The sequence below is a fragment of the Stegostoma tigrinum genome, chromosome 32 (assembly GCF_030684315.1).
Source record: "Stegostoma tigrinum isolate sSteTig4 chromosome 32, sSteTig4.hap1, whole genome shotgun sequence".
Lineage (NCBI taxonomy): Eukaryota > Metazoa > Chordata > Chondrichthyes > Orectolobiformes > Stegostomatidae > Stegostoma > Stegostoma tigrinum.
Window position 1 is genome coordinate 11,558,143 of NC_081385.1, and position 15,735 is coordinate 11,573,877.

At 45.7% G+C, this 15,735-nt stretch overlaps 1 protein-coding gene across 2 annotated transcripts in view; it reads right to left on the reverse strand.

Moving 5' to 3' along the window:
• The window catches only part of pcsk7 (proprotein convertase subtilisin/kexin type 7), a 214,694-nt gene that overhangs the window by 194,256 nt on the left and 4,703 nt on the right, over positions 1-15,735 (reverse strand). The window contains exons 1-2 of one of the 2 annotated variants that reach the window (XM_048562114.2): positions 4,352-4,412; positions 120-698 (exon numbers count right to left, since the gene is read on the reverse strand). In XM_048562114.2, coding sequence (XP_048418071.2) covers positions 120-686 — 567 coding nt within the window. In that variant the 5' untranslated portion in view covers positions 687-698; positions 4,352-4,412. Of the gene's footprint in view, positions 1-119; positions 699-4,351; positions 4,413-15,735 lie in introns of those variants that run through there. The other variant, XM_048562113.2, reaches the window with a different exon arrangement.

Sequence of the window (15,735 nt, forward strand, 5' to 3'; positions counted from 1 at the left end):
AAAGACAACAACAAAGCGGTGGCCTCACTGTCCAGAGGGATCCATTATACATCGCTGGATATGTTCACAGACTGAATTATATTGGGCTCAGACACTGCAAGTGTAAAAATATCACTTACCAGATGCCACTGGAGAGGGTACTGTGGGTCATTGAAATGCAAGCTGCGCTTTGAGCGTTTCAGCAGTTTCTGCTCAGCATGCCAGCGGACACGATGATGCCCAGCAAACGCTGCCTCAATGGATTTCCGAATCCTCTCAGTCTCCTTGAGATCCCGGCGGCTTCGTCCATGCAGCGGGAGAGCAAAGAGGTAGTGGCCGGACAGCTCCCCGATCTGACCCCGGTTCTCAAGACCCATGGCCTGGGCCAGCTCGTCTGCAAGTTCGCCCAATGACCCCGCGTCCTGGCCACTCGCTTCCACTGCAGGGGTCAGGTACACGGCCCATGTCAAGGTGCCACTTCCTGCTTCTGGCAGCTGGGTCCTGCCTCGGGTAGCTTCGTTCGCATGTGGCTCCTTATTGTCCAACCCAGGGTCCCACCCTAAGCTCTCAATCTTCAAGGCCTTGGCGAATCCATTCCTGGTAACCAGAGGTAACCAGATGGTTACTAGTGAGACACACAAGCAAGTTGACACTAGGGTCCCCATCGTGACTTGCCATGCTGACAACGTCCACTTCAGATTCTGCATCAGATCTGATCACTGTAAATCAAGGAGGGGGAATGAAAAAGCACAATAAATAGTAGGAATGAACTCTGATGTAAACACACAGTCACTTTCGTTATCAGGATCCTGTCAACTTTTACGACGCCAGTGTCACACTGAATGAACCTACTCCCAGTTTGTGGGTGGCACATTTAATCAGCTACCTCAAATTCCTCTCAATTCTGACAACAACCGTCCCCAACCCATACAGTCTAAGCAACCTGGAGCGGGGCAGCTTCTTTGGGAAGGCATTTTAGGAAATCAAGTACAGACTCTGCACTAACACTCATGTCCGTGTCGGTCTCATCAATCCTGGATGGGAACAGTAGCTCAGTGGTAAATACTGTTGCTTCACAGCGCCTGGCACCTGGGTTCAAGTCCACCCTTGGGTGACTGGGCAAACTCCACACAGACTGACAATCTCCCTGTGTCTACCAGGTGCTCCAGTTTCCTCCCACAGTCCAGAGATGTGCAGGTTAGGGTGGACTGGCCGTGCTACATTATCTGTAGTGTCCAGGTTATGTGCATTGGCCATGCTAAAATGCAGGGTATGGGGAGAAGGTGGAGGGAGGGTTGGATCTGCATATGGGCATGGTGAGCTGAACAGCCCCCACCTGCGTAAAGGGTTTTTATGATTCTATATCTCTGTCAGTGGCACTGGCAGTGGTTCTACAAGGGAGAACATTACCATTTGGTTTGGGGGGGGGGGGGGGGGGGGTTCTATTTACAAACAGAGAATGGACCAACTAGAGTGGTTTCCCTCAGAGCAGAGGTGGCTGAGGGGGAACATGACGACTGAGTTGTATAATATTAATGAGGGGGTGTAGACAGGGAGAAACTGTCTCCCCTTGACAGAAGGACCGCTGTCCAGGGCAGGGCACGTAGATTGAAGGTAAGGGGCAGAAGGTTTAGAGGAGATGTGAGGAAAACACTCTCAGCCAGAGGACAAGAATCTGGAACTCACTAGGAAGAAACTTGCATAACATTTTTCAGTATTTAGATGTGCACTGACAATTCCAAGGCTTTAGGCCAAGAGAAATGGAACAGTTAGATGGTGGTTTTTGACTGGCACAGACTCAGTGGGCCAAAGGGATGTGCTGTCAACCCCTAGGTCTCTGGGACTAACACAGACATCCTAGGACCAAATGTATTTAACAAGTTATAACTAGAAAAATCACTTCTAAAAGCTTCTCATCTACATGATTATTTTTGAGGCCCAACCCCATTTCTACCTCTCCGACCCAAGAGGATTTAAGCTCGGCCCCTTCCTGTTTCTCATTTACACAATGCCCCACGACAGCATCAACTGGGAGCATGGCAGGTTGCACGTGTACACTACAATACCGAGTTCCACAGCTTTCCTCTTCCCACTGAAACACCGTGTGGGATTTCTCTCACCACCTCTCCCAATATTTTGGCGGGTTGAGGGGGGGGGGGGGGGGGGGGCATGTGTGGGGAGAAGAGTAGAAATTTCCTCCGACAAAAGGAGAGAGAGATAGGGAAAAAGAGAGAGTGAGAAAGGGTCTTCTTCTGAACGGTCTAGGCCCAAAACGTCAGCCTCCCTGCTCCTCTGATGCTGCCTGGCCTGCTGCGTTCATCCAGCCCCACACCTTGTTATCTGGGAAAAGACTCAAGCAGATGTCTTCAGCCCCCGTTACAAACTTTGATTGATTGGTTGTCACTGACTCCATTATGCTCCCTGATCATTGATAATATCTCAGCACGTTCTGACTCGGAGAAGATTTTCCAATCAGCTCGAGCAAACATGACTGGGGACTTCCACCTCAGGCTCTACACACACCCCAACTCGGCAGCTATCAAAAAACTTCATCACAACCTCTCTCACTTTTAGATTTGACTATTTCAGTGCTTCCGACAAGTCTCTCATTTTCCACACTTCAAACCTGAATCGACTCACTCATGTCACGTCCTGTTCACTGACTATCCCCACGCCCGACAACCCACACTGCTGCCAGTCCGACCGTGCCAAGATGAAAGTTCACATCCTGAGTTTTAAATGCTTTTGTGGCCTTGCCCCTATCCTATTTCTGTAAGCTCTCAGCATTCGCCCAATGGTCTCTGTACATTGCCAATTAGGAAGCACTTCCCCTGCCTTCAGCCTCCAATTTTCATCCGCTCTCACCTTCACCTGGTCCATCTCAGATCCCTCTTTTCCTCAGCATCCATTTCCTTTTCTAGGGATAGGCTGGCCACCATTATCCACTACAAATCCCCACCCACCGCACCCCCCAACCCCACGACACGCACAAATTACCTTGACTATATATCCTCACTCCCAGATTCCTGTACAGACTATCCTATTTGCCTAGTTTCTCCATATCATCTGTGCTGGCTCTGCAAGTGGTGCCTTCCAAAATGTCCACCTTCTTCCTCAACCAAGGACTCCCTGTCAACCATGTCCCTTTTTTTCCTGAAGAAGGGTCTGGGCCCGAAACATCAGCTTTCCTGCTCCTGAGATGCTGCTTGGCCTACTGTGTTCGTCCAGTTCCACACTTTGTTATCCCGGGTTCTCCAGCATCTGAAGTTCCCACTATCTCTCTCTCTCCCTGTCAACCAGGTCAGTTTAAAAAAAAAATCAACCCCACCACAGATTCCTCAGGTTCTTTAAACATGGAGTTGTTAGTGCGACTGCCCTTCAGAAATAATTCACTGACTGTGAGGACATCCAAAAAACTCCGTAAGACAACAAATGCTGTTCACCTGAATATGGGTCAAAGCAGTTAGGTTCAGTTCTATCTTGCAGCAACAGTCTATAATCACATTGCTGGTGTTTTCACAGATAACACGGGCATAGTGTGAAGACTGCATGCCCTTTCCATTATATTTGACTCACATGTTCTGTGTCACTGTGCAAATCAAACAAATTCACTCCACGGGCAAATCCACCCTCACCCCCACCCCTACCCCTTCGGACTGTGGGAGGAAACCGAGTACCTGGCGGAAACCAACAAAGACATTGGGAGAAGGTGCAAGCTCCACACGGACGCAACCTGCTGGGGCTGGCATCGAATGTGGGTCCCTGGCACTATGAGGCAGCTGCAGAAACCGCTGGGTCACCACGCCACCCACATCCTCGTACATCTCCTCTGGTGTCGTCACATCTTTCCTACAGGGCAGTGACTAGAATTGTCCAGTGGATGGTCACCGCCTCCTGTATCTGAGTAGGGAAGAGCCTTCAGCCCAACTCATATGTACAAAGATGCTGGGAGGGGGGTTAGTTAGCTCAGTTGGCTGGACAGCCATAATGGGATGCTAACAGCATGGGTTCATTTCCCACACCGGCTAGAGATTACCATGATTACAACTCTCCTCCACAACCTCTCCCCTTGCCCAAAGTGTGGTAAACCTCCAGTTAAACCATCAGATGACACTCTCTAATGAGGGAGCAGCCCTGTTATCTGGAGGACTATGGTGATTTAACCACAAGATAAAGATGAAAACAGTCCTGGGCTTGGGCAGGGCGTACCTTCACTGCCTCCCCCTCTCTGGGAGAATGGGGGACGGCAAGTTTAGTTTGCGTCCTCCTCCCTTCTGCACTGATGCAGCATTCCACTCGATCCCTGGAAAGGTCCAGAGCGTGGTGGCTACATTACTACCATGCTTCAGGCTTTACACACAGGCCAACTCACCTCCCACATGGAAACCAGACAGAAACCGATTCAGGCAGCAAGCGAATCCACTGTCAGTCAGTTCCAGACTGACAACTACACATTCCCTACACTACAGATAACGAAGACGTCAGCTCTCACCAAACAAACAGGAAACGTCAGTCATCTCACAAATACGATAACCTTTCGTGGTCATTCTGTGTCAACAAAACCATGTACGGTAATTTTTCTTTTGCGGTCAACGTGCTCATCACCAACCCTCTCCCCGGTTTGAAAAAGTACAAAGCAGTTATTCTCAGAATCAAAAAGCAGGTGGGGAAGCAAAATGTAAAAAAGAAAAAAAAAATTACTCATTGTGGAGTCGGGGTAAAAGTTCATCAATAGTTGCCGAGTTGCCATTTAAAACCGCAACCTCCATCTTAGCTTTGGCTGTTCTTTCAAGTTGGTACACTGCCAACTTAAACATCATACCCTGCCCTCCACCATGGGCACACAGAGACATATACCACAGGGACTGCGGTGGCACAAGGGTGCAGCTCACTACTTCTTCTAAAAAGGCAACTAGGGAATGCAGAACACCAGCAACTCCCATATCCCACGATGAAGCAGAAGTGAACAAATGCAACGATTAAGTTTAAAAAGTTGACAGGAGCCTCGTATCTCAAGCTGGGCAGTGGGGTGTGGGGAGGGGGTGGTGCTGAGTCACTGGGCTGAATGGCTTCTATCTGCACCGTAGGGTATTCTGTGATTCTACATATTTGGATCAGAGCAGCTTAAAAGGGGCAAGTGACCCCAACCTCTCCATCACAGCTTGCAGTTCTTGCAGACATATACCAAGCAAAAAAAAAGTAAACGTAGAAAATCCATGTCACCCACAGGAGGTTACAACTAAGTGAATAAGCCAAGATGGTGCTTGCAAAGACAGGGATCCAGATGCAAGAACAACCTCTCAGTCACATTCACAACCTGTAGAGCATCAAACTTTGAACCTGGATATTTCTCCTTAAATAAATGCAGCTACATAACACAGCGAATGTAAAAAACACATTTCAGGGTGAAACAACAGTAACTAGATCTTAAAAACTGGACCCCATCTTTCTACCTGGGGAAAAAAAGGAGTTCATGCTTTGAGAACAGTTGTATATTCAATGTTGAGATCAGTAAGTTCTCACAGAGGGAGACTGGAACGCTGCAATGTGAAACCAGACAGTTACTCTCAATAGCCAGACCAGGAACCCTGAATGATCTTCACCACAACTCCCTCCTCACCCACCAATGTCAAGACATACCAAGACTGGTGAAAGCAGCAATCTTATTGGGAGAGGGGATTTTCTTGGTTGGTGGGCGGAGCTCATCACCCCTTTATCGTCTCTGTGGTCAAAACAGTGGCTCCCTGCCTCCTGCAGGCAAAAAGTGAACTTAGCAACTTTCACCAATCATCTGAGTGTCTTGAGAAACCAGCATCACCCAGGCTGCGATATGGAGAAAGAGCTGCATTAAGTCAGAAATACTGCCATTTGGAATGGAGCATTAAACAGGAATTGGACTTGCCTGTTTCAGGGATTCAAGCAAACATCAAAAAAGATACACTTGGAAAATAACAGAGCATGGGTTCCAGAGGTGGACTTCACATCGAATCATCCCCTACCGGCAACTCCTAAAAACAGATCTACTGGGTGGGACTGGCAGCTCAACGAAAATTATTGTGCACAAATTGGATGCCATATTCTGCAATTCAGGGTCACAGATGTACAGCATGGAAACAGACATTCACACCAAGCTGTCCATGCTGACCAGATAACCGACAAAAATCTAGTCCCATTTTCCAGCATTTGGCCGGTAGCCCTGTGAAGCCTTCCTATTCATGCATCCATCCAGATACCTTTTAAATGCTGTAATTGTAACAGCCTCCACCACTTCCTCTGGCAGCTCAATCCATACACACACCACCCTCTGCATGATTAAGCTGCCCCTCAGGTCCCTTTTAGATCCTACCCCTCTCACGTCAAACCTGTGCCCTCTAGTTTTGGACTCCCCTATCCTGGGGGGGAAACAACCTTGACTATTCACCGTATCCAAGCCCCTCAGGATTTTATAAGCCTCTTATAAAGGTCACCCCTCAGCTTCTGACACTCTGGAGAAAATAGCCTCAAGTCTATTCAGCCTCTCCCTATTATCTCAAACAGTCCAAACCTGGCAACACCTTTGTAGTTCTTTTCTCAGCCCTTTCAGGTTTCGCAGCATCTCTCCTATAGGAGGAAGACCAGGAATGAACAGTACTCCAAAAGTGGCCTAGCCAATGTTCTGTACAGCTGCAACATGACCTCCCAATTACCATATTCAATATGCACTCAAGCACTTCAAAGTAATACAGTTCAGCGAGGTGCTTTTAGACCTGGCTATAGGTGCATTTAAGAAAGAAAATGGATAAAAGAACCAACCACAAGACATGTCTTAATTAGATTTTAACTCTGTCATCGATAAAAATGCATGATTTGCCAACACAAGTTGTCAGCTGTTCATACCAGTAGTGGCATTACATCTTTTAATATTTAACTAGACGTGAAAAATAGCAAAAACAGACTTGTTGAACAGGAGTGCAAGAGCTTCTCACCAGTTGGTATGGCAACTGCTCTTTCCAAGACTGTAGTTTTCCTTTCAGAGAGTTGTGCATGCAGCCCAGTCCATCTCACAAACTATTCTCCCATCCACTGACCTCATCAATACTTCCCACTGCCTCAGGAAAGGAACCAACATAACCAAAGACCCCTCCCAGTCCAGTCATGCTCTCTTCCATCAGGCAGAAGATATAAAAAAGCTTGCAGGCACAGATGATTCCTTGCTGTTACCAGACTTTTGAATGGACCTCTTCAAACATTAAATGTTGATCCCTCCCTGCATCTTCTCAGCAGCTGTAACATTGTATCCTGCACTCTGTTCTGTTACCCTGTTGCACTTGTATAGTCCGATCTGCCTGTAGCGCACATAACACAATACTTTCCACTGTACCTCGTGCATATGACAGTAATAAATCAAATTACAATTTGATTTTTAGACCACCTCAAAAACCTCTTATGCTGCATTCTACATTCCAGCAGTGAGTTCACTTCAAAAGTGCTTCATTAGCTACAAAGCATTTTAAAAAAATTGAAACGATTGCTAGATTAATGCAAATCTTTAATTGGAATTTAATTTCATGTGGAGTCTGTATTTAGCACTGTAGTACAGCAGACATCCAAATTCCTGTGCCACACACACCACAATGAGGCTACAATTTCTCACTCTCCATCTACATCTCACTCTTTATTCAAGTTTGCATTATCATTGAAAAGAAAATCCTTCTGACCTTCCATTTACCGGCATATTTCACCTACATCATCCCTTTCTAATAACCGCTGGCTCTCAAATTACCCAGTACCTTGGAAGTTCTGGGATAATCAAATGATTGCAATAAATGATGACCTTGATACCTTGGGAAAAACTTGCTTAGACTTGTTCTGAACCACTGGTCTCAACATTCAACAATTACAACAAAAATTACAGGGTGGTGCAGTGGGCTCCAGCTCTGGGTACAGATTCAAATCCCACGACAGCAGCTGTGTCCATTCATTTCTTCTTAAAATTTGCTCACGAGCATGGACATCTCTGGATAGGCCAGCATTTATTGTCCATCTCTAATTGCCCTCAAGGAGATGGCAGTGAGCCATCTTCTTGATGAATTGTAGCACATGTAGGGAACAGGTAGACAGATACAACATCACGCTGCTAGGAACAGAGTTCCAGGATTTTAGGTGAGCAGCAGTGAAGTACAATTCTGTTTGAGTCAGAACAGTGCATGACTTCTTTTTCAATCCTCCTGTGGGACACAGGTGCTGCTGGCTGGGTCAGCGTTTGTTGCCCTGGAGAAGGTGGTGAGGAGTTGCCTTCTTGAACTGCTGTAGATTGACCCACAATGCCCTTGGAGAGAGAATTCTCAGATTTTGATCCAGCGCCGCTGAAGGAAAGATGGCATATTTCCAAGTCAGGACAGCAGGTAGCTTGGAGCGGAACTTGCAGGTTAGTGGTGCTTCATATATCTGCTGCCCTCGTCCTTCAACATTGCAGAGGTCAGGGGTCACAGGTTTGGAAGGTGTTCTTGAAGAAGCCGGAGTTCATTTCACACAAAATTCTAGATGGTATGCACAACTGCTACTGGTCTAATGGTGGTAGAGTGATCAAATATTGAAGCTGATGGATTGGCGGTGGGGGGGGGGGGGTAGCGTGCAACCTAGCCCATTGCTCAGTCCTGTATGATGTTAAGTTTCTCATATGTTGTTGGAGCTGCACTCATTAATTCAGTTAATAAACTTGGAATTGGAAGCTCCTCTCTGTTTTGGTGACCATGAAGCAAGCAATCATCGAACGCTATGATTTCCCATGCTATGATTAGCCATGACCCGCAGATCCACAGTAATGGAGGTGAGCTTGTAACCGGCTTGGTAAGCTGATCTTCTCACCTGGATATTGTGGGAGAGATAACTCTGGCACCAGGTTTTCTACCTACTTATATTTAGTGAATCATCACACCTTCCTTTGTTCAATGATGATATCATTTCAGATATGCCTTCATTCTCTACCGGAGGCATCCAAGAAAGGAAATACATTGTTCTAGCATCTGCTACAACCTGTTCCACAAACATACTTGTTAACTTACAAAAATCATTTTTAAAATTTTCTTACAGATTAGGTTCTAAATCTGTTCTCCTCAAGAGGAAACTAAGAACACACTGACTCATGATGAGAAGGCACAAAATAATCCAGATATTCCCATTACATCTTCCAAATTGGAAAGGCGTTTCACCATCACCAGATTTTTCTAAACTCTACCCCATTCTCTTTTTAATCTCTTACACAGGGCCAATTTATTAATCACTTCCATGCCTTGCTCCCTTTGGGCTATCATACTTTCATAATTCGATTGTTACTGATTGTTAGTATTGGGGCCAATGAGATATGATGACTTATAACCCTGAAAAGAAAAACGAATGAGCAAAATTGCCAAGTTAAGAAATGACAACACAAAATAAAAATGACAGAAAGAAATGTGAGAACTAACAGCAGCGGTTTCACGAAGAGACAGGATGCAAATGCGCAAGTAACCAGGATGTAGAGCATGTGACCACCAGACATTGCACACAGTCTAAGATAATAAAGTGTGAAGCTGGATGAACACAGCAGGCCAAGCAGCATCTCAGGAGCACAAGCGCTGACGTTTCAGGCCTAGACCCTTCATCAGAGAGGGGGATGGGGTGAGGATTCTGGAATAAATAGGGAGAGAGGGGGAGGCAGACTGGAGATGGAGAGAAAAGAAGATAGGTGGAGAGGAGAGTATAGGTGGGGAGGTAGGGAGGGGATAGGTCAGTCCAGGGAAGACGGGCAGGTCAAGGAGATGGGATGAGGTCAGTAGGTAGGAGATGGAGGTGCAGCTTGGGGTGGGAGGAAGGGATGGGTGAGAGGAAGAACAGGTTAGGGAGGCAGAGATAGGCTGGGCTGGTTTTGGGATGCAGTGGGAGGACGGGATGAGCTGGGCTGGTTGTGTGATGCAGTTGGGGGAGTGGACGAACTGGGCTGGTTTTGGGATGCGGTGGGGGAAGGGGAGATTTTGAAGCTGGTGATGTCCACATTGATACCATTGGGCTGCAGGGTTCCCAAGCGGAATATGAGTTGCTGTTCCTGAAACCTTCGGGTGGCATCATTGTGGCACTGCAGGAGGCCCATGATGGACATGTCATCTAAAGAATGGGAGGGGGAGTGGAAATGGTTTGCGACTGGGAGGTGCAGTTGTTTATTGCGAACCGAACGGAGGTGTTCTGCAAAGCAGTCCCCAAGCCTCCGCTTGGTTTCCCCAATGTAGAGGAGGGAGTAACAGCTGTGCTTTTCTGGAAAAACAGTCGGTGAACCTTGATAACAAACCTGTCCACCGAGTAATCTTGTCACATGCCCGCACAAACAGAATCTTCTCTAATTTTATGTTACCAGTCCTGGTGTAAAACTGATCAGTTGTTTTAAGCAAACAAGGAATCACAGCAGTGACAACAATAGGACAAACACAGAAGGCTGTTTAAAAAAAACTGGGAGAGAAGTAGAGAAGAAAGTTAACAAGTGTCCAAAATAGCTCAGTGCAAGAAACACACAGCAAATTTTGTTTGCAAATAAACACACTTCTTCGAAATGTCAGCCTTCCAACTCCTCCAATGCTGCTTGGCCTGATGTGTTCATCCAGTTCTACACTTGGTTATCACAGTGCTATGTAAAGCAGGTTTTTGACTCTGCATTTGTGAAGAGCCTGACCCATGGTAGAGTAAAAAGGAGAGGAAGTGAATGCACAGCTTGGACTGTAAACGATAGAATTTTAATGAATTGCAATGAAACCACAACACCCTCCACACAATGCATACTATTCCAAATAGTGCCAAGGTGACAAACAGATTCCATTCCTGAATGGATCAATAAGTTGCCCGTACAGGTCTGCTGGGAAAAAAGACATGCCAAGGTGCCCCATCTTGCACTCGTCAGGACAGATGCAAGAATGCCCAGTTTTAAAGGGGGAAACAATTCATGCACAAGAAACAGGTGCTGATTTTTGGCAAGAGCTTTGTCAGTGTGTATTTTTTCCAGCATTACCCAAAATTCTTGACTCACGTGGGGCAAGGGACAAGCCTGTTCGTCAGTTTCAATTCATTACAGTCGCGAGCTGTCATGAGGTACAAGCTCAGCAACCTGAGAAACCAGGGGGGGAAAAATGTGTTTCAACAACATATCACACAAAGATGTTGACAAATTACTCCAGACACATTCACTGATCTCCCAACACTGCACTGCCTACAGTGTCCAATACGCTACAGGCTGCAACGTTCCTATTGCACGGAATCATTTTGCTTTTGGAATGGAAGGGCAGTTGAAATTAACAAAAATGCGACTCATGAAATACGGTGAGTTTCGCTGTGGGTAAATTATTTTCTGCCATTAGAATGGAATAAGATGGAAGTTTGTCATGTGCATTTTTCACTGTCACTGGATCAATCTCCAGGAATTCCCTCCTTAAGGGAATTGTGGTTCTACCTACACAGTATTTGGACAGCAGCAGTTCAAGGCGGCAGCTCACCCCCAACTTCTCAAGAGGGCAACTAGGGACAGGCAACAAATGTTGACCATATTTATAAAAGAAACAGACTGCCCTTATTTGCACTATTACTATTACGTATTTGCACTATTACATGCTCCACCTGACTGAAATAGAGGAGTCAGCTCTGAAGACACAGAGGTAATAAGCACTCCAGGAATCTACCACCTACCTCCTGATTTATTAGCAATGCATTATGACAAGCCCTTGAGTTTCAACAATTGGTGGCTGAAAATTAAGCTGAAAAGTCACATGTGCTGTGAGAAACTTTGCATACATAGACTAAATCAAGCTCCCTCTTGAAATACACAAACCCCTGTTTTAGTTGGATTGGCCTCTTCAACAACGTCAAGAACATGTGTGCTGGTTATTTTCGGATCACAGTGGCCATACAGCTCACCAATTACAGAATGAGCAAGTGTGACTCTTTTAAAATCAAAAACCCTGTTATGATCAAAAAGAGGAGTGGAAAAAGAGAGAAGGCTAAGTCAAACACAGAGGGACCCACTTGGTCCAAAAAAGTGCAATAACTAACAGCAGTTACTCCTCTTTCTCAACCCACCATCAGATTGCATCACTCGGCAACAGGTCTAAAATCATTTATAAAGATCATGATACAACCAAAAAAGAGGAAGAGCGAAGGGCAAAAATAGAACAATTGAAGAAGTACAAATGCATTAACTGTAATATGTAGAAAGTGAAGTGTGTAGAAATGAGAAATTGCAGACGTTATCCCAGTATTTTTAAGTTACAAAAGGTTTCAAGTTCCTTTTATCATGAGCTTACCTCATCCACAGGTACTCAAGACTTGACCGCAATCGGATGTCAGCCCTCCGCCAGCTCAAATTGAAACAGGCTGCAATGTCAATGACAAGCCTTCAAATGTTCACTATCTCTGCAATGATTCGCTCACAAATGCATTCACTACCATCAGATCTCTTACAGCTCAAGCGTGAAGATGAGATCATGAGCAAGGACAAGACAAGAACAGCAATTTGACAACAAAGGGAATAGCAGATGCCAACCTGCATCCCACCATTTGACGACCACCCATCACTTATAAAGGGAGTGAATTTAAAATCTTCTCATGTGTGGAGAACAGGAGGCTTGAAAGGACTGAGAAGTAACATCTTCACCTATTGGTAATACAAACATTAATCAGAAACTATTGAACTGAGAAGTGTTTCAGGAAAAAGGCTAACTACTGCCTTAAAGTGAAACAAGTTTGGCTGAATGGGAAATTTACATCCAGCAGTGGGATTGCAGTACAACAGGACAATTAATTTCTAACTTACTTGCTACAATGAAGTCACCACGGAAATGACTTGACTTCCTTTAGAACAGGAGAACAAGTGGTCCCAAAACACACAAAGCGTGGAACAAATCCATTAACCAACATGCTGTTACTTGGAGATAATGGGAACTGCAGATGCTGGAGAATTCCAAGATAATAAAATGTGAGGCTGGATGAACACAGCAGGCCAAGCAGCATCTCAGGAGCGCAAAAGCTGACGTTTCGGGCCTAGACCCTTCATCAGAGAGGGGGATGGGGAGAGGGAACTGGAATAAATAGGGAGAGAGGGGGAGGCAGACCGAAGATGGAGAGTAAAGAAGATAGGTGGAGAGAGTGTAGGTGGGGAGGTAGGGAGGGGATAGGTCAGTCCAGGGAAGACGGACAGGTCAAGGAGGTGGGATGAGGTTAGTAGGTAGATGGGGGTGCGGCTTGGGGTGGGAGGAAGGGATGGGTGAGAGGAAGAACCGGTTAGGGAGGCAGAGACAGGTTGGACTGGTTTTGGGATGCAGTGGGTGGGGGGGAACAGCTGGGCTGGTTGTGTGGTGCAGTGGGGGGAGGGGACGAACTGGGCTGGTTTAGGGATGCAGTAGGGGAAGGGGAGATTTTGAAACTGGTGAAGTCCACATTGATACCATATGGCTGCAGGGTTCCCAGGCGGAATATGAGTTGCTGTTCCTGCAACCTTCGGGTGGCATCATTGTGGCAGTGCAGGAGGCCCATGATGGACATGTCATCTAAAGAATGGGAGGGGGAGTGGAAATGGTTTGCGACTGGGAGGTGCAGTAGTTTGTTGCGAACTGAGTGGAGGTGTTCTGCAAAGCGGTCCCCAAGCCTCCGCTTGGTTTCCCCAATGTAGAGGAACAGCATGTGGAAGATACTGGTTAGGGCAGCATTTATTGCCCTTGTAAAAGGTGGTGATGAAATTCCTTCTTGAACCTCCGCAGGCCCACAGCAAAGCTAAGAGAGTTCCAGGAGTCTGGCTCAGTGACAGCGAAGAAATTAGTGAAATACTTCCCAGTCAGATGCACGTGATCTGGAAGGGAACATACGGCAGTGGTGTTCAAGTTCATCTGCTAAGTGGTAGAGGTGATGGGTTTAGATGTATTGTAGATTTGGTAATAAAGACGAGGAGCTACTGAAGACAGGATCCCTTAAATAAAGTCAACACACCATGGTAACCAAGTATCAAAAGAGGCTCTGAGGAAGGGTCACTGGACCCAAAACGTTAACTGTTTTCTCCTTCACAGATGCTGCCAGACCTGCTGAGTTTTTCCAGCAACTTCTGTTTTTGCATCGGAAAGGGTTCTTCAGCATCAAGGTTAATTAAGTGCCTACAAAGCAACTTGCTAATGAAAAATGGCAACTGGGCATACCTGGATGGAGTCAAATGTAAAAATGATAAAATTTGGGTGGTGAATTCCAATGGAACAAGTTGGGAGTTTCAGCAGCAGCGATCCATTACCCATCTCAGACAATGCCAATGGCCAGGCAGAGTCTGAACCTACTTTTTTTAAAGGTTGACATTATTGAAGTCTGCTCTTACTACAGCTGAGTCAGATTTTCATTTTAAATTAGCACTTTTGGAGGAGTTTGTGGGGGTGAAGAGTTGTGCTGTGTGGAAATCACCCTAGATTCTGTCCGGTCATGTATTCCTGCAGAAAGAGTGGAAAACAATAACCTTTTCCCATCATTTAAGGGAAAAAAAAATCCATGATAAGGGCCACTGGTGTATAGTAAGAGAATAAGTGACATTCTATTTTTAATCCAATGTTTATAAAAGGTCTTTTGAAGGCTGCATTGTTTGTTTTCTCTTCAAAACTTGCGGCCTCAGTGAGATTCCCCGAAGTTTTCAAATAGGATTTAATCATTGGGTAAACAACTGCAGATGAACACAGAGCCAGCTTTGCTCCATTGGTACCAAAGGACGAAGGGAATATTGGTTTGGAATTTTCAACATTGGAAGCTATTCAACATAAAACCAGGACACGTCTTCAAGAACACCAAACACAAATAGTATCTTTCTGCCAACTCAAGCTTTTGGGATATTCATCGCCAATTCCTACCTTAATGGCTTTTTCCCCAGACTTCAGGAAAAGTGGAACACTATCATTTGTCCAACAATTCAGTTGTACAGCTCTTTCCCCATGTATTCCGAGAGCCACAAAACTGGAGACATCTCGCTATATAACAGCATTAATACTCTGATGTATTGAAAAACAGCTAGCTGAGGCATTGTTCAAACAACCCAAAAACAATCGACCTAGTACTCATGGCAGTTTTAAGATTTTTCTAGTCAACTTGTTCAGGGATATTATTACACGCCACTGGAACAGGTGGGATTTGAACCCAGGTCTCCTGGCTCAGAGGTAGGGACATTATCACTGTGCCACACAGCCTGTCAAGGCAGCTTCTATTATATTGGCTTTTGTTAGTTCCAGCTGTGCATTTTTTTTAAATGAAAAACCAAGGGCTAAGCTAATGCAGTTTGAGTGGCCAGAGAACATGCAATAAGCCCAACTGCTCCACTGAATGAGTGGATGACCTACTCTCAGGCCTCAACAACCCCTCGACTACTTCTCTAAAGTGTAACTTCACCAGTGGCAATTATATAGCCGAGAAGGCCATTGGCTCATCCTGGCTGCGCTGAAATAAAACTAAGAACTGCAGATGCTGAAAATCAAAAATTGGAAAAAAAACTCGGCAGGTCTGGAAGGATCTGGGCAGAAAGCAAGTCAACATTGTGGGTCCAGCGACCCTGCATCAGAACTTTTCAATGCTTCGGTTCAACCTGCCTCTGTTAGGCAGTGCATCCTACAGCCTCACTATTCGTATGAAAAAATGTTTTCTTTTCTATCATTTTTACTTCTTCCTAACCCTAAATCGCCAGTTCCTTTAAATTTATTCCCCTTTACTTGCTACCTCTATCACAAGTGAGAGCAGCTTCTCTAG